This window comes from Pistacia vera, unplaced genomic scaffold (assembly GCF_008641045.1).
Source record: "Pistacia vera cultivar Batoury unplaced genomic scaffold, PisVer_v2 Contig190, whole genome shotgun sequence".
Lineage (NCBI taxonomy): Eukaryota > Viridiplantae > Streptophyta > Magnoliopsida > Sapindales > Anacardiaceae > Pistacia > Pistacia vera.
Genome location: NW_022195991.1, coordinates 2789929 through 2814675, shown reverse-complemented (window position 1 = coordinate 2814675; position 24747 = coordinate 2789929). Strand labels below are relative to the sequence as shown.

General features: G+C 35.4%; 1 protein-coding gene and 3 pseudogenes across 1 annotated transcript; 2 read left to right on the top strand and 2 right to left on the bottom strand.

The window, feature by feature from the left end:
* Positions 1 to 542: 542 nt before the first annotated feature.
* On the bottom strand, positions 543 to 3506 carry LOC116127238 (annotated as a pseudogene).
* Positions 3507 to 3614: 108 nt separating this feature from the next.
* On the top strand, positions 3615 to 6751 carry LOC116127237 (annotated as a pseudogene).
* A 6458-nt stretch (positions 6752 to 13209) lies between these two features.
* On the bottom strand, positions 13210 to 15349 carry LOC116127236 (annotated as a pseudogene).
* A 5771-nt stretch (positions 15350 to 21120) lies between these two features.
* LOC116127382 (V-type proton ATPase subunit F) lies at positions 21121 to 24725 on the top strand. The gene is made up of 5 exons (XM_031413029.1): positions 21121 to 21259; positions 21991 to 22073; positions 23233 to 23314; positions 24064 to 24146; positions 24312 to 24725. Exons 2-5 carry the CDS (start codon positions 22011 to 22013, stop codon positions 24474 to 24476), a joined length of 393 nt encoding a protein of 130 aa, XP_031268889.1. The 5' UTR covers positions 21121 to 21259; positions 21991 to 22010; the 3' UTR covers positions 24477 to 24725.
* Positions 24726 to 24747: the final 22 nt, after the last annotated feature.

The window sequence follows — 24747 nt, the reverse complement described above, 5'->3', positions numbered from 1 at the left end:
GGTGGTCCGATGTTTTGGAATATTATAAGAGAATACCATTGTGATAAGTGGATGTAGCTATTGAGCACTGTGGACCAAGTTTCATGGGAAAAATTGAATGCCGATGGATGAAATTGTGATAACACAAATCTAATTTGCATCCATTTCTAATCGATCACCATCACCAAAGACCACAAGTACATCAAGTGGCCTTCCACTATCTCTGACTGCAAAGCATTAAAGCAACCATGATGGTAGCTGCAGAAAATTTCTGAATAAAGTAGAAATTATTATTGAAAAACATCGTTGAATACAACACATAGGATGGTAACTGTAGTAGCCGTTCTTAAAAAGCCAGATTAAATACAGTGGGAGCAATCAAAGCTTCTCCCTTCGCCTACACAAGGTAACATAGTACAAACTGACACCAATGAATAATGATACATACTCAAAAATACCTTCCTACAGCCCACAACCATAATACCTTCATAAGCCATTCGATTGACATAATAATAAAACCTGGCTTTCTGGGGGCAACTACAATACCCTGTCGCTTATCCACTTCATTCCTTACCATCAGCAGCACGCGTGAACCCAGCTGAACTGGGGCTTGAGTTCCAACCACCTTAGATGACCCATAAATAATAGGTCAATACCTTAGACTTCTCCTTCTCAATCTGGTCCTTGATCCGAAATATGTATTCTCAGCCCCCTACACATATTAGAGGATGCCAGGATATAAATGAGTTTATATGAAGTTGAATCAAAAAGACATGGTTTGAATTTCTTAATTATCTTCAATACACTCTCATTTAAATTTGAACTTAGAAAAGGTAAACAATTTTTCCTGAAACAGGAGTAAACTAACGGCCGGAAATAGAATATTATTGTTTCAGTACCTTCAACCTCATTGTGGTGCCCACCCAAGCTTCTCTTTAATCATGTATGTCTGAATACGGCCACGAACCCCCTCAGGGCCAGGAATGTGATGAATAGGGAGCTCTTGTCCTCAAAGCTAGAACAATCTCAGCCATCTCATTCATGCTGACCATCCACACTTCCAATGTTCACTGGCTCACGGAAGTCTGACTTTGTCAACCAAACACATTAATTGGAGATAGTATATAATGAAAGGAGTTAAACTGTAACTCAAAATGAAAAAAAAGTAAAAACTTCAAGTTGATGGTGTAAAAATGTTACGAGCTTTTCATGTAAACATAAAACAGGTTAATAAATGTTTGCTATGTTTGAGGGCAGCATAATTCCAAGGATGCAACATGGACATCGACAACAAAACAACACTATTAAAGCCACTTTCTTCTCTTGTGGCAAGAGACTTGTTCTCTCCCTGATCCAAACGTGGTAGATTAAAAAAACAAATATGTTCACCCTCCAAACCTGGTCTCCAACCACCAATTCAGTAATCAAGAATAACCTATCTCTTGAAAAAGTTTAAAAAATCCATATATACATCTCAATACTCCATTAATTCCAAAAGCTAAACTAATCTTAACGTTTTAAATAAAAATCGTATGCACTGATCCGTGGATCCATGGAATCTATAGAATTTAGCAGACTTTGAGAAGGATATACTAGCCTCAGCCAATTAGTAACAAAAAATAGCAATTGCATACCTCGCACACCTCTACACATTCATCATGAAGGTGAAAGATCGGGTCTGAGTCCATCACCCCACATCTCAAACTTGTCAATAGAAGTGATAGCCTTTCTGCAAAAAGCACAGGAGCCTTTTCCCTTCCCTATGATAAATTAAAAACAACAAATTTACAATCAGAAGGCAGAAAGAAACACCCATATGTGTAAATACTCACTTGATATAACCTTACCTTTCCATGTCCGAAGGACCATAAATGTTGTGGAATCTTCCAACACGACACTCAATTCCAAAGTCTTTAGATAGTGCTTGCAAAGCTCCTCAGTTGCAAGCTCTCCTCCAGCCATAGGCATCTTGAGGCTAAAACCAAAAGAGAGAAACACAAATCATTATTAAGTCCATTATTTATTAATCTAGCGGAAAGGGCAATCTGACAGTTATTAAGCACTGAAAGTAACAAACCTCTGCAGGCCAGGCATCAGACTCCTTCAAGCTCACATTAGTTCCACTGCTTAAATTCAGGGTAGATGCATGCACTAAGGCATAGAAAAACCTGCCCAAACAGGAATATAGAACTGTTAAGATGTGAAGCAAGGAAAACAATTTCAATTTTTAATGGTAGTTCACTATATAGACCAAGGTACAACTGTTCCATACACTAACCTCTTAACTCCGTTGATCCAGAGGCCTCAAGCATGTTGAAGCTGATCATTGTATTATTATACATAGACAGAGTGGTTGGACTGAATGAAGCCCATCCCACCCATATCAGCAGCAAGGTTAACACATGGTCAACCCCTGAGTAACCTTCAAGCAATTGTCCATGACCCTGAGGTCACAGGTGAAATTCATGACAGAACATATCTTCAGTCATGTTCATTCTTCTTCCAGTCAGAGCAATAATGTAATGGCCCTCACTCTTCAAACGACGAGCAATGTGGAGGCAATAAAACCACCTGCCCCGTGATGGAGATCCGAGTTTTCTCAGATGGCCAAGGTTCCCTCTCAAGCGCCTCATAGGTGTATGCACCATAGTTGGTTCCATCGTCTTAATTACAAAATATTACAATAATCAATCAAATAATTGTAAATCAATAATTGCTTGATTCCAGCATAAATATCTTCAGCATTCCATATTTCATCAAAAATATCGGTTTATTACAAACCCTTACGTAAATTTCTTCAAGAAATTTACGTATTTCCAGTTGATTTAAAAACATCAACATTTATTAATACAATTCTTTTACACCATGATTTACTGTCTTTTTCTGATTGTTGCATTTCCAGGTCTTTTTTTGTTTCAAATTTTTACCGTTAAAGTTTTCAAAATATGCTAGACAACAAAAAGTTGGTGTTGTTATAATATCAGAAAATCAAGAGTATTCATGTATAAAATTCTCGTGCTGCTTGAGTCTCAAAAAAATCGACATTTTCGTTATTACTATCCCTATGTGCGCTGATTAATACTATTATCAGTAAGTTACTAATTAAGTTAATATTTATATGCCCGATTACAAGCACACATTTCTACTGATTTAACCAGTACACTATATTAACGAACTAAAATGGCAAGAAGATCGCGCAGGCCATAGCCAACGCTCAATCAGCATGCCGGCATTAGAAAGAAAGAGACATCAAGTGAAGTGACTCTTCACAATTCTTTAATTAGCTTGACAAGTAAAGTGTGTGATGTTAACCATACTCTTTCGATCAATTGAAAACATATAAATAAATACGACACAAATTCCATGTACATCATAAACATCCCTTCTCCGTTTATTTAATTCTTGGTGACTTCTCATAATTGGCCTGTTGCCGAAAGCTTGTCAAATCAGATATTTAATCTGGTAATTCTAAAGAAAAGTTCAAGCCGACATGCCGTAATGGCCGGCCTGAAAAACATACAAGCCATTTTATTCCTTTCTGTCTCATTCATTTCTAAACTTAAACCTCAAAGTGGACAGTATTCTATTTCATATCCTATTAGCACAACAAAGTAAACCCTTATTGAGATTGAACAATGGAGCAGCTGCCGAAGAATCTTTTACCCGATGAGGCGAGCCAGGAGTGGTTGAATAAGGGAGACAACGCATGGCAACTCACGGCGGCCACACTAGTCGGCCTGCAAAGCATTCCAGGCCTAGTCATCCTCTACGGCAGCATGGTAAAGAAGAAATGGGCGATAAATGCAGCTTTCATGGCCTTCTACGCCTTCGCAATGGTCATTGTCTGCTGGGTGGGATGGGGTTTCCGCATGTCGTTTGGCGATAAGCTCGTGGCTTTTCTAGGAAAACCTGCGGTTGCATTGGACGAGAAGTTCCTGCTAGGGCAAGCGTTTCTAGGATACTTTCCGACGGCGACAATGGTGCTCTTCCAGGGCGTATTTGCTTGCATTACATTGATTTTGATCGCCGGGGCGCTGCTGGGGAGAATGAACTTTCGTGCGTGGATACTGTTTGTGCCATTATGGCTTACATGTTCGTATACGATTGCGGCGTTTAGCATTTGGTGCCCTGATGGTTGGCTGGCGAAACTTGGAGTTATTGATTTTGCTGGTGGATATGTTATTCATGTTTCGTCTGGTGTCGCTGGTTTCACTGCATCTTATTGGGTAAGCGAAAATCACAATTGTCAAATTTATATACAGAATTTTAAAATACCAATTTATTACCCAAATTTATATTCCATTTCTGATTTCGATATCGTTGCAATCTCATATCACCATCTTTCTCTTTTCCGATCATCATTCACCAAAATCTCTCAAACCCTACTTCCGTTGACCTTGTCAATCGTCAACAATCAAGCGATTATGGTTTGTATAGTTAACCCTCCCAAGTCAAATTATAATCAACCCTAATCACCAAAATTCAATATTTCACCATCAAAAGATTTATTGGTCTTCTATTTTTAAAAGTCCTAATAGTTTGAAACGAATTTATTCTCATTTTATTATTGAAATATAAATTTAAATAATAAAATTATATTTTAAAAGTTTATGAAAGGAAAAGTATCGTTAAACTATTACTATTATTTTGGTGGGAGAAAAGTTATTAACTCCGCTTCATATAATGAACTTGTCAAGAATTTGCCAAAACCAAGCCCCATATTCACCATCCGCCTTTTTTATAAAATACATAATTCATTTATTACCTAATACAAACAATTTATCATTTTTACCTTATATCAAAAGACATTCTTTTAATATATTATTATATCGAAAATGGTTAATATTATTCACCCACTGAGATAGTTAAGTCACAAATGTCCAACAATTTTTTAAAAAGTATTAAATACTCTCATGTGTAAGGTTTTTTATATTTTTAGGAAGTTTACGTATAATTTTATGGAGTTTTTGAAATTTGATATAAATATTTAATATTTTCTAAAAAGAGTGATGCTATTGGCCCTCCCCATTTTATCTTTCGTCTCATTAAAATGTTTTAGAATATGTAAATGTCTTTATAAACTCCACCTATTTTCAAAAATACCGCTTTATTTATATTTTTAATATTTTTTATGCTTCTTGTTTGAATGTAATGATAAAGATAAAATTCACTAATATATGTTTCTACTTTCCAAGAACAGAAGAATAACGATTAAGAAATTTGAATGCATTAGTCTTATAAATTTTGGGGAAATGCAAAAGAAGAAAAAAGTATAGAAAAATTAAAAAGTAAAATAATAAAGCAAAGAATTTAGTAATTACATGATCTAGATCAAATTCTTTCAATTTCATAAATTATATTTTCATTGGTTAAAAATAAAATTAAGGTTTATTAAATTAGGGTTTATAGTTTAAAAGAGGAATGAAAATTTTTTACATACTTATAAACTATTTTATTTCTTATTTAATAATTTATTAACGAATAATGAATAAAATTGTAATTAAAAAATTAAGAATACGATGTCTAAAGAGATAAAATATGGGGTCAATAGCATTACTCTTTTTAACAATTATTTGGAACTGCATAGATCTTACTTAAACCAATTAATAAGAGTCCATTTAAAAAAATTGAAGTATTTAATTTAATACAAATACAGAAGTTTGATTATGATATCATAATAGCAATATAACGTCATTTGAAATTTTTTAATTTACAAAAAAAAAATCACTTATGTAGGTGGGGCCGAGAGGCGACAGGATCGAGAGATGTTCCCGCCAACAACATTATTATTGATGCTTGCAGGTGCAGGCTTACTTTGGATGGGTGGAGTGGATTAACGGTGGAGCACTTTTGCTGTCAGTGAAGGATGCATCTTGGCCGTTCTTAACACCACGTAGCACTGCTTCTGCCTGCTGACGTGGCTCTACTTGGATATTTCTTCTTGGAAAGCCTTTGTCATTGGTGCTGTTCGGGCCATGGATCACGGTCTCGTTTGATCACTCCTGCTGCAGGTCACTTTACTTTATTACCCTCCCGGGATCCAAACCTCAATTACCTCAATACATAATTATGATAATATTCTGGCAGAGCCAATGTATGCCCAAGGTGGGCCAGCGCCCCTGGGAATTTTAAAAAAAATTATACACTTGGTACCAGATGTTAATATAGTTCCAATTACCCCCCTCAAATAATTTAAATAAAAAAACATAGTAATAACATTTTTTACCCATTCAATAATTGAGTCTAAAAACGAAAACTAAAATGAAATTTTAGATTGGAAATAAGCCCATCATATACAAAGTGAATGCCCTCATCCAGTAAGTATCCCTAAAAGCAAAATAAATGAAATTGTAACTCATAAATGAAAATAAGCATTTTATAACAAACTAATGAATATTAAGGTTTTTGATATGGGAAAATTCTTAGTTACCTATGAATCATATTCTATTGAGTGTATTTGGTAATTTAGTTAAGTTTATAAATTATGATTTTTTATGGTTTCCTACGTTGGTATGATTTCCTTATTGTGTACCATATATTTAAAAAGTAAATTGTATTGAACAAAAATATTATCAATAAATTTTAACGTTTTAAATAGTGATTGTGAATAAAAAATTCAAATAAGTGATTGTTTACATATTAAAAAGTTTTAATTAAGTTTAAATTAACAAGGTGACAGAAACAGGAGTTGTACAAGTTGGGCGGCAATTCTAAGGGGAATAATACAGGGAAGGTACCATGGTACACTATGATGGTGCACCTACAAGGTTAAATTTTTACGACTCGTCGGATCCGATGGCCCTCATCATATCAGGCACTCACCGGGAACCCTAGGCGGATTTTCCTGACCGGGTTTTTGCCGTTACCCAAATTATGTCGGCATACTTCTTACATGGTGCCCGATTGGAGAAGTACATTGAGGCTAGCATACGGACTTCAAAACGGTTAGAACTTAAGCAGGTTCAAGCAAATTGGATTCAAGTAGCGGGCGTGCGTTTGTAATATGCTTGAAACATTGCTACGACGAGCCTTATGTTGTGATCGGGGCAATAGTGCCGATTAGAATGACCGAGGAGGAACAACTCCAATGTGGCGTGAGGCCGTTGCATGGGGAAGAAGCTTTTTGCGTTGTTTGGTGATGGGATGAGATTTAGAATTCTAAGATACAATTCTATTTATGATGCGGAGAGTTTTCATATGCCACTTCAAAGCTCTTGGTGAGTTCAGATGGTTTAAAAATCAGTTGATCGCTGTATTATAAGTTGTAAAATTTTTTTTTACAAAATATATTACTAGCATGATATTAAAGATATGTAATTTTAGCAATGTTACAAGAAGTTTGATTTTGGGACAAAAAAAAATCTAAAATACCACGGGTATTCTGTCATCCCGTCATCAATATGTAATACTATGAATGTTTCCTCGTGTCTTAATATTTGTCATAGAGATTTGTTAGAATTAAGTCCAAGGAAGAGTTCAAACCTAAAGACTTCGCTGACCTTTGAGCGTTTTACTAAGCCTAATAAGTTATCGATGTAGCACTCTTATTGAATTATTTTCATGTTTCTTAAATATTATCATGGATATTTGTTAGGAAATTAACCACGGAATAGCAAGCGAATATTTTTCTTGTTTCTAAAATTATTATAGATATTTGTTTTAAAACTCAAACACAAGGAAGAGAAACCATAAAAAGATGGTCTGACTTTGGGAGCGGCTTTATTATCCATAAGTTATCGTGTTGATTGCAGACCCCCTCCCAGGAGAGAGAATCATATCGTAATTAATCTAGCCTATACAGAGGCATTTTTGTAACCCAAATCCTCAATGAAAACACTAATGTTAGACTTATACTCAAAGCAAGTTCAACTCAAAAGATAGGAGAGCTCTTTTAGATGAAGGACACATGTACAATTGGTGGGTTGAATTCTCTATTAAATAATGGGCATGCAATCAGCATTAATATATGTTTATGTTATTTGACTAAGCAACGTAATCATCATATAAGTAAGAATTTGCAAAAGGAATTACGTACTGAGCACATAATTCAAATAGAGTAATTAAACAATTTCAAATGCCGGTTCTAGAAGCGTTAACATCAAAATGAGAATTGGGATCTAATATCTAAACCCATCTTCATAGCTCGTGACCAGCATCTTAAGGCAAAGCTAAACAACACCAAAATAAACTTAGATAATTGCACATAATTAGTATAAAACATGCATCGTATCATTGAATATAACGCTTATAATAAAATATTGTAATTTTGATAATTTTGTATACGTAACAAATAAAATATTATTACCGCGTTAGTGATGGTTTAATTTTATTTTCATAACAGTATACAAACATCCTATATATTAAACAAAAAAAAAAAATTAATTAAAACCTTTTAACTGTTGTAACTTTGGGTACATAGAAAGTCAAAGGATCAAAACACAATACAATAAATCACAAGGCAAGGAATATCTATTCACCTAAGTTAAGCATATTACAAAGATCCCTTATCTTTGAGAATTAGGCAAAGACCACCTTATCGAAGAGATCGTTGAGGAAAGCCTGCACTTGTGGCCCCGTGGATCACGTTGAAACGGTGGGATTTCGGGTACACGTAATCCAGGCAACTTGAGAAAATCAATGCCGTAAACGCGTTTATAACGGGAAAGATATTAACGGGACCCATCATGACATAAGCCATCTGGTACCACCAAGGCACCAAGTCCTAGTCTGGGTTTTACTTTGGCCTTCGTCTAGTGGTAGTCATTAAATTACAAAAACTGCCCTTACCTGTTTGTTATTTCTTGGTAAAAAATTTGGTTTTGTTCCTTATTCTAGAAAATGTGTTTGACTTTAATGAAAACAACTCAAAACCTACGAATGTTGAAATCAAACAATAATAGTTAAGAATGTCATCCTCATCCTACAATTTTGTCAAACTTTTGGCTGATCTAAAAGGTTTTATTAATAACTTAACCCTGGAGATTTATTCGATAAAGACCTTAAGTGTATTACCAAGATGCATGAAGTGTCGAGTCCATTCTCGATTGTCTAATTGCAATTGAGGTGGTCATTGGAACTCTTATCAAAATCAGTAAGTCCACAAGTCCGAGGAATAGTTAAGATACGTGTAAGTTGACTCGAACAGTCGATTCATAAAAAAAAAAAATTATAAAAAAAAAGGTAATATTGAATTTTGTCTTAGAAAATGATGAAGGTATAATTTCTGACATTTAAGGCAATGGTGATTTCTTCAAGAAGAACAACAAAAATCAAACTTACCATTTAAAAAATAAACTTTTAAAAGAAAATGAAATAAAGAAACAAATGGCATTTTGGAAAATCTCCTGATTGAATCAAGTGCCAACACAAACAAGTGGTTTTTAACCCACAACAGGACCACGGTCAATTCCCAGTCTTCACGTTCCTAAAACTCAAAAACTTTTCGCAATACTCCATCACACTCAAAATGTCCGCGGAGGTTTGACGCGCGGTCGACGGTAACCCAACTCCTCCCAATCTACTCTCCCTCTCCCTCTCACACTGCCCGGACTCCGACGCCGCAGTCATAACTGGAGTCCACGTCCCGATTCGCGGGATCAAAAGCTTCCCTCCTCTCTCATTCGGGCCTTCATTGCCCTCCAAACCTCAAGTCGTCGGCTCTCAAAACGTGCACGCGTTTCAGATCATGACGCACTTTCCGAAGTAAAGAAATGCTGACGAGATCACGGCCCTACCAGTGGTCACAAATTACCTCACTGCGCACGCCGATTGTACTAAAAGGTATTTCATCAGTAAACTAATTTGTGCTTCGCTCGAATTGTTCATTTCCCTTATGTCCTTACCCTAATTACAAGTGAAGCCTCTGTTTGAAACGTAGTAAAAAGTTATCTTAAGTTTCAGAAATCATCGTCAACCCTCTAACAAGTAGGATGAATTTCAAACTTTGGTAATTATATATCAAACCATTAGGAGGGAAAAGAAAAAAAAAAAAATTTTTGTTTTTGGGGTGTTTTGATGGATTGAAAGTGTTGGATGATTGTTATGTTTGGTTTTGAGGATCCGCTGTGGTGTCGTGTTGTATGGGAAGCACACTGAGTGTTGTTTTTGGAAGACGAAATGATTTCGCCATGCTAGCTGAGAATCTCTTCACATATTTGGAGACTGAAGATAAGGAAAGATTTGAAGTCTCAGTCATCAATGCTCCTCCTCTATGGGATTGAATGGGGTGTCCCCATTTTCAGTGTGTTTTGTCTAAGGTGCTTCTTACAAGGTAGATGGATCGTAAATGGGTCCATTTTACTTTGAAGATCAATAGCATTGTCATTGTTTATTGTTTATTATACTCTAGTTAGCGCAGGTTGTCAAAACGATTTCTTTCTTTTCCTCAATGCATCACAGCATTTTGGCTTTAAAAACTGGATATTAGAAAAGTCAAGTGCTACGAAAATGTAACCAAAAATCTTCTTTTTTCTCACCTCTTTTATGATGGTATAAAGATGCTCTATAAATTAATATTAGTAGATTAGATTAAGGTCAGTACTGTTCTAAACTATTCTGCAATTCAATTTAGAGTTTATTTTTGGGGATGTTACCATTGAGGTTATAAGGGAGAACGATTCTACCAGGTCTAGCATTCATGCAAAGAACGTATGCATATATAGTTCTGGCAATAGTGATAATAGTATTTCCCATGTAGCCTGTTTGTAGCTCTTGAAACATGATTATCATCAAATTCTAGGTTCAATTTGATGGCCTTTTTTTGATGTAATTATTTAGGATTGTTTATTTCATAAAGAAATGATACACTGAAATTACTGTGAGGGGAATTTCCTCTGATAAATGACATTTAAAGAAACATGGAGCTAGGGCTCAGAAGAGTTGGCCAAGCAAATTCGCCCAGTTATGCAGAATTCTACAGAATAGAAGATGCCTTAGCTGAGAAGCATATTGTCGTCGTTCGAACATTAAGATCATTAATGGTTTCCAAGCTTAGAATGGTAATCTATCTCAACCTTATTCTGTTATGGTTATAATTCCACTGTTTTTCAAAATTTGCCTAAGATTATTTACTCGAGACACTGTTCTTTGGATCCATTTGTTATATGGGAATTGCCAAACAATGATATACTAACTATCCTTTGATATTTGAGTAACGCCATGTTACCCTGCAGTTTTAATTTAACAATTACTGGAAAATTATTCAAGAAGGCTTTGAGAAAATTTTGACAGAGAAGAACATATGGTAATTATGATCACAGAACGTGCTTCTCTGTCTGCACCACTGGAATGTTCAATCTGGTGAAGATGAAGAAAATTGCAAATCGTTAACTAAGTTGGCCTTGTAGAAGTCAGAAGAAATAAATTTTAGAAAAAATAATACATTCTTACTAAAGCCATACTAGTTAAAGAATGATGAAACAGAAATTACTTAGAAACATTGCTGCATGTATTAGTTGAAATGACAGGTCAATTTCTTATATCTTGTTCTTATGGTAAATTTTTTAATTACTTCTTCATAAACATGGCAGCTTTTGGCAGACAGAAGCATTGAACGACGTCATAGACAAGGTACTCCAGGAAAGAAGAAGACACTGGAGATGAACGATCAAGCATAGATAATACAGGGGTTTCCTTGAGAAAAATGGAAAAGATTATGGCTGCCACCTTCAGAAGCCAACGAAGCTGTGGTTCTTCTCTATGATGCTGTTTTGGCGATATAAAGGAGAGTTAAGACAGCTGCAAAAATGGATGATGAATTTAGGGAATTTGTGAAGAACACTCCTGGAGAAATTTGCAGAGCAGCTCCGAAACCAATCCTGTTATTATGATTTGAATACTGAGGGAATGGTTGTCACAGCCTGACCTCCTTTTTGTGCATTTCATACACCCTTGATTTTAATGTTATATTGTATCCATTTCAGCATAAAATGAACGCATGAAAAGTACAATTTAACATCAGCATATCTAATGCTTTTCTATCATCTATACATCATATATATCAATGTTGTAAACTATAAATGCAATTTGAGGCCTTTGTGTGTCTGATAGAGTGATAGGTTACGCATTCATTAGGATTAAATTTTCTCAGTGGCTCTCTGTTATATCATACATGTCCCCACATACAAAGAGTGGAGCTGCAGGGTCCCAAAAGACTTGACAAAGTATCATAAATAAGTATGTTTGCTACCAATGTTGAACAAATGATTTTTGTGTAAGAATGAGGGCATACCACTGCCAGAAGCCCCACCTGTGACCTGGCCACCCTTTACAGTTGAAATTCCAAAAGTGCTTTGGAAGAATCCCATTGCCAGGATCCCCGGCCCCGGCACCTGGTGGAAATGAACCAGCGGCTCAGCCTTCACCACATGATCGCCAGAGTATTGAATAAACTTAACGTTCAGTACTTAGCCCTGGTTCAATGGTGCCACGTGAGATATTATCCACTGGGATTGTGGAACCATTTAATCTCAAGGCTCTTCACCATCAGAATAGCCACATTAATTAAGGACTCTAATTTCATCCTTCCATTCTCCAAAGTCCTTTATATCGTGGGTACCAGATGTAAACGTTGGTAGGCCCCAACACTTGTAGCGAAGGCAACTTCAGCAAAGCTGAAGGTAGAATACCCCAAGCATGGTGCAAGTTGCAACAACCAAACCAAGCTCTGCAGGGCAAAACCCAGGACAGGACTGGTAAACAGAATCAAGTGGTCAGATGATTTGAATATTCTAGAGAATATCCATTGTGATAAGTGGATGTAGCTATTGGCACTGCTGGACCAAGTTTCATGGGAGAAAATTGATGCTGATGGAGAAATTGTGATAACACAAAATCTAATTTGCATCCATTTAATCGATCACCATCATCCAAAGACCACAAGTAACATCTCTCTCTGACTGCAAAGCATTAAGTAACCAGATGTAACTGATAAAAATTTCTGAATAAAGTAGAAATTATTATTGAAAAACTATCGTTGAATCAACAAACATAAGATGGTAACTGTAGTAGCCGCTCTTGACAAAGCCAGATTAAATACAATGGGAGCATCAAAGCTTATCCCTTCGCCTACCAAGGTAACATAGTACAAAACAGACACCAAAAGAATAATGATATACTCAAAAATACCTTCCTAGAGCTCCATAACCATAAATACCTCATAAGCCATTGATAGACATAATAATAAAACTTGGCTTTTCTGGGGGCATCTACAATAACCATGTCGCTTATCACTTATTCCTTACCATCAGCAGCACGCAGTGAACCAGCTGAACTGGGGCTTGAGTTCCAACCACCTTAGAGACCATAAATAGATAGGTCATACCTGAGACTTCTCCTTCTCAATCTGGTCCTTGATCCAGAATATGTTAATTCTCCCACCTAACAATATTAGGATTTGCCATGAGTAAATAAATGAGTTAATATGAAGTTGAATCAAAAGGACATGTTTCGAAATTACTTATCTTCTAATTTACAACTTCTCACATTTAAATTTGAATATAGAAAAGGTAAACATTTTTTCCTGGACAGGGGCGTAAGTAGACGGCCGGGAAAAAATAGAATATTATTGTTTTCAGTACCTTCAACTCATGTAGGTGCCCAGCCAAGCTTCTCTTTAATCAATGTATTGTCTGAATTACGGCCACGAACCCCCTCAGGGCCAGGAATGTGATGAATAGGAGCTTCTTGTCCTCAAAGCTAAGAAACAATCTCATCTCATTCATGCTGACCATCTCATCACTTCCAATGTTCACTGGCTCACGGAAGTCTGACTTTGTCAACCTAAACCATTAATTGGAGATAGTATATTAATGGAAAGGAGTTAAAAACATCTGTTAACTTCAAAATGAAAAAAAAAGTAAAAACTTCAAGTGGTGGCGTTAAAAGTGTTACGAGCTTTTCATGTAAACATAAAACAGGGTTAATAAATGTTTGCCAGTTTGAGGGCAGCATAATTCCTAAGGATGCAACATAGAGCATCTGACAAACAAAATACCAAACATATTAAAGCCACTTTCTTCTCTATGGCAAGAGACTTGTTGCTTCCTGATCCAAACGTGATAGATTAAAAACAAAATATGTCAGCCTCCAAACTCTGGTCCCAACCATCAAAATTAGTATCAAGAATAAGACCTATTCCTTGAAAAAGTTTAACAATCCATATATACATCTCAAGTATCCATTGATTTCCAAAGTTAAACTAATCTTAACGTTTTTAAGATAAAAATCATATGCATTGATCTGTGGATCCATGGAATATGAATTTAGGCAAGACTTTGAGAAGGATATACTAGCCTCAGCCAAATTAGTAACAAAAATAGCAATGCATACCTCAGCACACCTTCTACACATTCATCAATGAAGGTGAAAGATCGGGTCTGAAGTCCATCACCCCATCTCAAACTGTCGATAGAATGAAGCCTTTCTGCAAAAAGCAGCAGGAGCCTTTTCCCTCACCTATGAAATTAAAAAACAACAAATTTACAATCAATAAGGCAAGAAAGAAAAAACCCTACGTGTAAATACTCATTGAGTAACGACCTTACCTTTCCATGTACCAAAAGGACCATAAATGTTGTGGAATCTTCCAACACGAACACTCAATTCAAGTCTTAGTATAGTGCTTGCAAAGCTCCTCAGTTGCAAGTTCTCCAAGCCATAGGCATCTTGAGGCTACAACCGAAAGAGGAGAAACACAAATCATTATAAGTCCATTATTTACTAATCTAGCGGAAAGGGCAATCTGAGAGTTATAAGCACTGAAAGTAAAAACCCTCTAGGCCAGGCATAGACCTTCAAGCTCCACATTGGTATCCAGCGCTTAAATTAGGGTAGGCATGCACTAGAGGCATAGAAAAACCTGCCCAAACAGGAATATAGAACTGTAAAGATTTGAAGCAAGGAAAACAATTTCAATTTTTAAATGGTGAGTTTCACTATAATGATACCAAGGTACACTGTATCCAATACACTAACCCTTAACTCCGTTGATCTAAGGCCTCAAGCAGTTGAAGCTGATCATTGTATTATTTACATAATGACAGAGTGGTTGGACTGAATGAAGCCATCCACCATATCAGCAGCAAGGTTAAAACAATGTCAACTCCCTGAGTAACCTTCAAGCAATTGTCCATGACCCTGAGGTCAACAAGGTGAAATTCATGACAGAACATATCTTCAGTCATGTGCTCTCTTCTTCCAGTCAGAAGCAATAATGTAATGGCCCTCACTCTTCAAACGACGAGCAATGTGGGAGGCATAAAACCACCTGCCCCAGTGATGGAGATCCGGAGTTTCTCAGATGGCCAGTAAGGTTCCCTCTCAAGCGCCTCATAGGGTATGCACCATAGTTGGTTCCATCATTACTTCCCATTCTGTGGTATGCAGATTTGAAAATTGGTCAGAGATATGTAAAGAGTTACTGAATGATAAATCAAATTGGCTGGTAAGTCACTTGGAAACAAAGACTGCTACAAAGATACAAAATTTTAGCTTTCAAAAAATTAGTGCATTAAACCAACATGTGAAAGCACCCCGTTTATGCAATCTTCAACAATGGCCAAGCTTAGGGATCAAAACAACAACTGATTAAGAAAGCTAATGGAGAAGTCGCACCGAGCATTAGCATAAATCAAACAATAGAATAATTAAAGAAAATTAACCAGTATATATATCACAAAAGTTCACATCCATGCACAAAACGGATAGAGCCAAATTAGAAGAAAACTTAATAAGATTCAGGAACACAATTTATTCAAGCGAAAAGAACAACGCTATACAAAAAACAAAAACAAAAACAAAATTACCCTAGCCCTAAAATGCTTTAAAACCAAGAAATTAATGAAATAAAATACATGCAGAAACAATCCAATTTTTCAGATTTCCGGCCTTTACTCTTTGTCACTTCCCGTATCTTAACTGAACAAGAGAACAACAACCCCACAGAGACAACATAAACAAGAGATCTCAATCAATGCGACCACATAGCATCTAAACAAAGAATTCACAACATACCCACAAAATGCAAGCTTAAAATCACAAGAAAAGCGAAACAGAGACAAAAATATCACAAAAACAAAGCAGCGAAACAAAGTGAGGAAAAGCAAGATGAGATTTTTACCTGAAAAGACTGAAACTCGGGAGTGACAGAAGATGAAGAAGGTAATGCAGAGAGAATGTGAAGAAGATAAAAGATAAAGAAGTGAATGAAGCGCTCTTAACACTTGCTCCTGCGTGCTATATATAGACCCAACACACTTGCGCACACACACACACCACACACACACACACCACACACAGAGCAGACAAATTACACGGCCACAAAAGCTTGTAGCCTATTACCATATATATTACTGTGTTGTTTTCATTCATTTTTATGAGAAAAGAAACCCTTTTTTTTTTTTTTTTGTTTTTTTCTTTTTTCCAAGAATTTTTATAAACAATTATTCAGAGAGATGTGATCCAATTCAATTAGAAGTCTTTAGAATATGCAGGAGATAACGACTTTTCCCCACCCAAAAAATGATTTAATGCATTGGACCCTGAAACTTTTAAAATATCACTTTCCCACCCAAAACACAAATTCCGTTGATAATTCTCTTTAAATACAATAATGTTGATTGCAAAGACAAAAATATCCTCACCAAATTTCAATCCCTAATTGCCAGCCACCGCAAATTAAACTTTTGCATGTGATTCTGATCAACGCCAACCCGCTGTTTTAAAAACCGGACCGAGACCCGGGGCCTTCTCCGGGTCGAGTCACTATTTTTAACTATTTCAAGTTTAAAATATAACAAGCACATCCCTGATTAATACGCATCAGTCCCTGAAGGTTTCAAATCTAGCAAACACACCCTTTGACCAAATGCAAATCGGCAATGACCTCCCTTTTTCTGGCGACCTTCCACCTTCCCTTACTGTCAAAAACCACCCTCTGAGTTCTGACTTTCTCCGGCGCTGTCACGCTTCATCTCCAAGCCGCGTGATGTTTCGTCATCCACCTTCGCCGCGTGATTTTTCTTCCATTTTTCGACGTCGATCGGCTTTCTCCGGCATCGACAGGCTTCCTCAGCCACCGATCTACCTTCTCCCAATCTCCCTTACTGTCGTTCACGAAGATCCAGTCATCTCACCAAAAAAAGCCACCGCGACCATTGACTTCCACCACCGATCTGCCATTTTTCGGCGATGCCTCTACTTGCTAGCTGCCGATTCGCCCTCCCCATCATCCGATCTACCCTTCCTGGTGTGTCGTCGCTGCTCTCCCAATCAATTGCCGATTTACATTTGGCCAAAGTTGTGTTTGCTAGATTTCAAACCTATAGGATCTGATGGTATTTATCAGGGGTGTTTTTGTTAGATTTTAAACCTGTCAAACCATCGGTTCAATCGGCGGTCCAACTGATTGGACCGGTTGAACCGTGACCCGGCCATCAGAGTGGGTTGCCCTCCGATCCAGTTTTTAAAACAATGCTCCAACCATCACAATCTAACCATCTACCATCAAACGAATCATTGGTCTGATGGTATTTATCAGGGGTGTTTTTGTTAGATTTTAAACCTGTTAAACCATCGGTTCAACCGGCTGTCCAATTGGTTGGACCGGTTGAACCATGACCCGACCATCAGAGTGGGTTGCCCTCTAGTCCAATTTTTAAAAACAATGCTCCAACCATCACAATCTAACCATCTACCATCAAACGAATCATCGGTCATTCCTCTTCAATAGCCCTAACAATTTGGACTGTGATAGCTCTCCAATTGCCCATGACAGTGGTTTAGTCCTTTTGTTGAATGGTTGGCGTCAGATGAATAGTGAACAACCAAGGTTTAGGATGATGGGGCTTTTAGAGAGGAGGTGTTTCTGATGTTGCAAGTGGCTCAAGTGGAATTTTCGGCAACCAAATCGACCGGAATCTGGCCTGGTAGCTCAACGGTCATGCGAAGAAAAAGACCAGCGATTGGCGTGCTCGGTGTGGTGGGAAAGTGAAGGGTTTTTGTGAGTGAATGATGGGGAAGCTGAGGGTGAAGTCGACATTGATCAACAGCGCTAAAATCATGTCAAACCGCCTAAATCGGCAGTTACGGTTTGGAAAGGTTTCTGGCTAAAATGATAATATGACTATTTTGCCCTTCCTTTTAACTAGTTTTGACCATCTTACCCTTTTTCACAATAAAAATTACTAACAGATTTGTGTTTTGAGTGGAAAAGCAGTATTTTAAAAGTTTAAAGGTGGGAAGTGTTATTAAGCTATTTTTTGCGTGGGAAAAAGTCGTTTACTTCAAATATGAACCTACTTGCTTTTGTCAAAATTAACAATAAATAATTTTCCTATTGTTAACAAAATAATTTTGTTTTGTAGTTTCGTTCACATTAAGAAAAGATATGATTCCTCCACAGATTCCTTCCATATTAATCATGTGATAAAAAATAATATAAATAATTATTCATTAACCACCCCTATATTATATTAATAAACCTAAGTACGCTACCCTTATCAATAATGAGCCTAGATTTTATAAAACTCATCACTAACCACCACGTTAACCTAATTTTATCTAATAATTTTAATAAGTTTTTCCCTTTTATTTTATAATTTTTTAGTTTAAGGTTTTATGATTAACATTTTAAAAATAAACATAATTTTGACCATAGGAGGCATTTGGTTGGGTGTTATCCGGATTATTGAGCTAAGTTATCTTATATTAGTTAGATTATCATGATTGATTAATAAATAATTTAAGATTCTAATAATCTTTCAAAACCAATAGTAATTATAGTTGGTTATATAGGAGGTAATCTGGATATTACTATTTTCTTAGGTATTTTAAGATTATTTTATAATCTTAATTTTATTACAATTTTACTGTTAACTATTAAAAATTTTGGATAATAATGCTTTTATTTTGAAAACAATTTATGAACTATTTTATCTTTATAAACAAAATTTTTAGGACATAAATACCCTTGAACTTGAAAAAAATTACCCAAGACTGGTGATGGGATATGGCCACCACCACCGGTGCACGACTGGTTCAAACTGGTTGGTCATGCGTTGATCTGGTGTTTTTAGCCAGATCTGTTGATTTTAGCAGTTAACGATGACCAAATCGATGCACCAACGGCTAAATCCAATCGGTTGTGCATTGCTCTTGTCACTGCTGTCAGGGGGCGGCTATGGCTTAGGGTGGGTGGAATGATTTTATTAGAAATTAAACTTTTATGTTGCTGAAGTGTTTTAGCAAAATCTCAAATATAGGGGGTTAAAAGAAATGATTCAAAAAATAATAATAAAAATAATATTTAAAAATGAGGGTAATTTAATAATCTATATTACATACCCACCTATTTATTTCTCCCAACCAAATATATCAATATAACATACCTTCTAATTTTTTTCAACATAACCCAACATATTTTTCTAAATATTCTCAATAATCTTTAAAATAATTTGTCTCTCAATTACTATGATATTCCCAATAATATAATAGTCTTGACTTGAGCAAACACAACCTTAGTGATAATCTCTCTAGCTTTCTATTATTAATAGGTCTCAACTACTTATGGTACAGTTTTTAGGTATTAGGGGAATGGTTGAGATTTAATTCAATTAACACTGCTCAGGAAATACAATTATAACAACTCCGATGTATTAATCTCAAAATTTGTGCCCAATATATGATTTTATAGTTTATTATCTTTTTTTGTGGACAATAAATGAAGATTTCAAATACAATATTATAGATTTAAGATTTTTTTTTTCTTAAATATATAGATGAAAAAAAAAAATTATGTTTATTTTCCCTTTATGAAGCTATGGTCACAAGATTTTGTAGAGAAACAATTATGAAATGCTTTCTTTACCTTTTTATTTATCAAAAATATGTCATTTCTTGATGTATTTCTTAAAAATTAGAAGAAAAAAACAAAGTTTTACTATTTTTATAAAAAGGAAATTTACCTGTCATCTAAAAAGCACTTTTCCAAGAAAAGATTCAAAGTTTTGGACTTATTTATCTCATTCATGTGGGTTAGGAATGGCCGCGAGTCCGCGACTGGGTGGCACGGCACCGAACACGTGGGGTGGAAAGAAAATTCGTGGAAAATGCCTTAAAAGCCAAAGCTCTGTTTGGTTGGGACCACCCGAAGCTGCTCCGAAAGTGCTTTTGCTTAGCCGCTTCTGATTATAGCTCCCCTCTTCTTATCTTCTCACTACCACGGATTTTAAATTTTACCCAAACAAGTACCAAGTACAAATGTACAATTTATAAGCACTTTCCTTTTTGTTTTGAAACAGGACTAATGTTACACTTATGTTACTTTTTACATCATTTTATAAACATTATAATGTGAACTCATGTTATACCCAAACAAATAACACCAATCATTTAGAAAACACTTATACTTATTTTTTATTCCATGATGATCAAGTATTCAACCAGTTTACGAATACTTCAATTAATCCCTAAAGTTTATTGAACATCTTATAAGTTCAATGTTCTAAGGTAAGCCACAAATGTAGTAAATGACCTTAAGGTGGTTTAAATATAAGAAATAAATGAAGAGAGTAAACCTATTCGAACACACGCCAACCCCTTTAGGTTAAGCACTTAATACATTTTGTTTGAAAGTAAACATTAAGCTTTTGATAAGACAATCATTCTCATATTACCAAAAAAAACTATTTATAAAGTTAAATAAAAATGATCGTATAATATAAAATAAGGGTTAGAAAATTTAACCTTAAAAAAAAAAAAGAGACTAACATGATTCTTTTGAGTTCTCCCTATATTTATACGATAATGATAATATCGTAAAATCCTAAGACATAACTAAATTCTTACCGTCTATCTCATTGACGAGTTTGAATATGTGAAGAAACAACTTACATGCATAAAATAGATGTTATATAGCTTCACAATGTTGATTATTATTGATTAACAACTAATTTGAAAAATATATTGCATAAAAATTGGTTGAAATGCATGTAAATTGTAAATTAGTCCTGACTCTCCATCATAAAAATAAAAGAAAATAAACAAAAAAGCGTTTTCATCTATATTTAAAAGAAAAATGTTTCACAAGGAAAGAAAAAATGGGCTGGACTTAATTGAACCTAGATAGATTCAATTGGGCTGGATCGATCAAAAATCCGATCATGTTCGTATTCGGGTCATATGAAACGCACAAATCCACCAGTATGGCTGCTGAACCTTCACAATTTGATCCCTTCTGCAACTTTGGATCGAGAAATTGAAAGACCGAGAAACAACTTGTCAGGTTTGTGCTTTTCCTTTCTAAGAAAACTTCAGACAATCCAATTCAGGATTTTGTTTAATTATTGTGCCATGATTTGAGCTTCAAAAGATGTGTTATTATAGTGAATCTGGAGCATGATCGTCTTCTGAGTGACTCAATTTGGGATTTTGATTTTATTTTCGTTATTACGGGAAAGAATTGCACTTTATATGTTTAATATATCGATGCTAATCATAAGATATAGATATGAGGATTTCAGGATTTAGAAGCAGTTTTTATAAGGTGGGTTAGTAGTGTTTTTGCTTGAATATTAGTACAACTAAACTTTATGATGTTGCTTTTGACCCTTTTAGAGGTTTCAAATGACGGGAAATTTTCATATGAAACAATGGAAGATTGGGTATGTATGAAGTTGAGATGAACTTGTTTGTGGAGTTTTCATATTTAAGTTTCTGGTATTGAGCACATTTATTTATTTGTTTATGCATGTTGTGATTATCACTATTTGGATTTCAGTCTGTTTACTTAGTAACTTAACTTATTAGCATGCTTGATACATTTGGTCACGGAAGAGAATGAATAAAGTTTTAGTGAAAAGATTTAAGTGGTTTGTTTAAGTAAATCTCTGTCTAGGTAAATATCGGGAGGTAGGGATTCAGAGCTCATGATTATATCATTTTAATATTTTTCTTTTACTCATAAGATTTCCTGTTTGTTTCTGATTTTTTTGTTTTCTGGTTTTCTTCTGGCAGTTCAATTATATAAATTTTAAATGGCTGGAAGAGCTCAAATCCGTACTAACAACTCAGCACTTATTGCCATGATTGCTGATGAGGTAATTGATAATAGTTTATCGTAGAGATCAGTTCATGAGTTTGTTTTTTCAGTTTGTGTAGTTATGCAAGGGAACTTTTTCCAGTACACAATCAAAGAGCGATATCAATGTGTCAATTACTTCATGCTTGTTAATTGTCTCTGCCACTTTCTAATGGTGACATTAGGAGCTGATTAGTATGCTCAGGCAAATGGATCACATGTTTCTGCATTTATTTGGTGTTTGACAGTGCCGCTTCATACTGTCAAAGTGTTCATCTAACACAGCTTGGTGATACTAGTGGCTTAGTTTTATACTTATTTCATTTAGGGGTGCAATTTGTGGGGCCTTAAGTTCACGACTCCTCAAAATTACGAGAATATATTTTTATGCCTCATCAACATGTAACTTTAATTTTTCTTTTCATCTTAGGATAGATAATGGGAGGGGCTATGATGATGATGATGATGATCCTGTCTTTTTCTCTTTTTGATGTTCTTAATAAAATGATATGATCTGTTGATTTGGGTGTTGTTTCACATTCTAAAGAAGACATGGGTGTTTCTTGTGACAACTGGTTTAAGTCTAAGACATACTTGATGCACTGTTGTATTGGATAAAGCATAAGTCTTTTACATACATGATACAGGACAGAAAAACAGTATGAGTTATAAGAAAAATGGCAATATAGTGATAGGGGGCGTGGTTTGGTAATGTGGAGCCGTTCCAGCCTTCCCAAACATGTCTTTTTAGGTAGCGAATAAAAAAAAAAAAAAAAAAAAGCGCTAGTTAGAATATGAATTAATGTGTCCTTGAGCTTCTAAGAATAATAGACTAAATAATGGTTGGTTTTTTGTGAGGGTTAAAATGTGTCAGACACTTGTGAACATTGTTGATGTGTGACAATTGTGGATCAGATGATCCTTGACACGGAAAGGTATCATAATTGGTATAGTTTTCATGAATTTTCTGTGGTGCTTTGCCTTAGAATGTCTGAAAATAGTTGATTTTTATATTCATTCATTCCCACATGTAAAATTCCCCTTACTTTTTATGATCCTCAGATGGGTTTACATAAGTATAATGCTGCCTGTACTGATTTAGACCATATGAATTAAACTTGCGTCTCTGGAAGACTCTTAAGATGATTTTTTTTTTTTTTTTTTTTTCAATCATGTAGGATACTATTACTGGATTTTTGCTGGCCGGTGTTGGTAATGTTGACCTGCGGAGAAAGACAAACTACCTTATTGTTGATTCAAGTATGTTCATGGGCCTTGTTATGGCTAAATGTGTTACCTTGCTTTGTTATGATGAGTTTTGTGCAGTTTTATATGAAGCCTGTACACACTAAAATAAAAAATCTGCTTGTATAGATTTTCCATTTCTTAAACTTCAGATTTGCTTTCTCTTTAACATGTTTTTAAGAGATTATGACCAACTTACCGAGTGATACTTGAAGAAGAAAGTTGAGGTTGGGGCTGAAAGATGAAAACTTAAGCTTTTTGGAGAGTAAACCATATTTCTTGTCATCTTGTGAAACATTTAGGCAAATAGTTTTGACATAGAAAGTTGGCAAGTTCATGAATCTTTTCCGGGCATTAATTTCTGGTATATTTTTAGTTCTATTTGTCATATTTTCCAATTGGAGTCCTCCATGAAATCTAAGGCTTATGTCCATGAAGATTGAAGTGAGACTTTTTTAGGTGGGACTCTGTGTCTAGGCCCAAAGGACAATCGGGGTCTTGGTTTGGTAATGTGGAGGAAAAAGAAAAAGAAACTTGGTTTGTATGTTTTTTGCTTCCTAAAAAGATTTCATTTACTTGGAATGGGCTCATTTTAGTTTTAAGTCATATCATCACAAGTCTCATAAATGAGAGAATTGATTTTGTGTTCTAATCAGACTAATCAGTGAAATTTCAGTTGGAATTCCATCACTCCTGTCAATTGCCAAAATAAAGTTTATTGATGTTGATTTCATGTGCTAATTGTCTTCATATTTTCTGCTCAGAAACAACGGTGAAAGCGATTGAAGACGCATTCAAAGAGTTTACAACAAAGGAGGATATTGCTATTGTATTAATCAGCCAATATGTAAGTTTTCACATACACTTTTATAGTACATAATATGATTGAAGGTGGGTATAAATGATTGAAAAGCCAGTTCATAATAGGTTAGATAATTACAATTTGTCTTCAAATTTGTTGTCAATCAAGAAATTTTTCTTTACAAACTTTAAATTTTCTTATTGCTTGCAGGTAGCAAACATGATAAGGTTCTTAGTTGATAGCTACAATAAGCCAATTCCAGCAATCTTGGAGATTCCTTCCAAGGACCATCCATACGACCCTGCTCATGATTCAATTCTTTCACGAGTGAAAAATCTCTTCTCTGCAGAGTCTGTAGCATCTGGAAGGCGTTGAGGATATATAAATGTTCCATTTATCAGGTTGCAAACATGAAAAGGTTCCCAGTTGAAAGCTCCAAATGCTTGCATTTCAGCAAATGGTTGTTTTATATGTTCTTATCTTTTCCTTCATCGATGTATTTCTCCTATCATTTTCTCTCTTTACTTCTTGCCTCCGTTTTCAATTTATCGATGAGATCAAGACTTTCTGTAATCACCATTTAACAATAAATTGCCAGGTTGAGCTGACCACATGGTTTGTTTTTCTTAAATTGACTTTGTTGGGG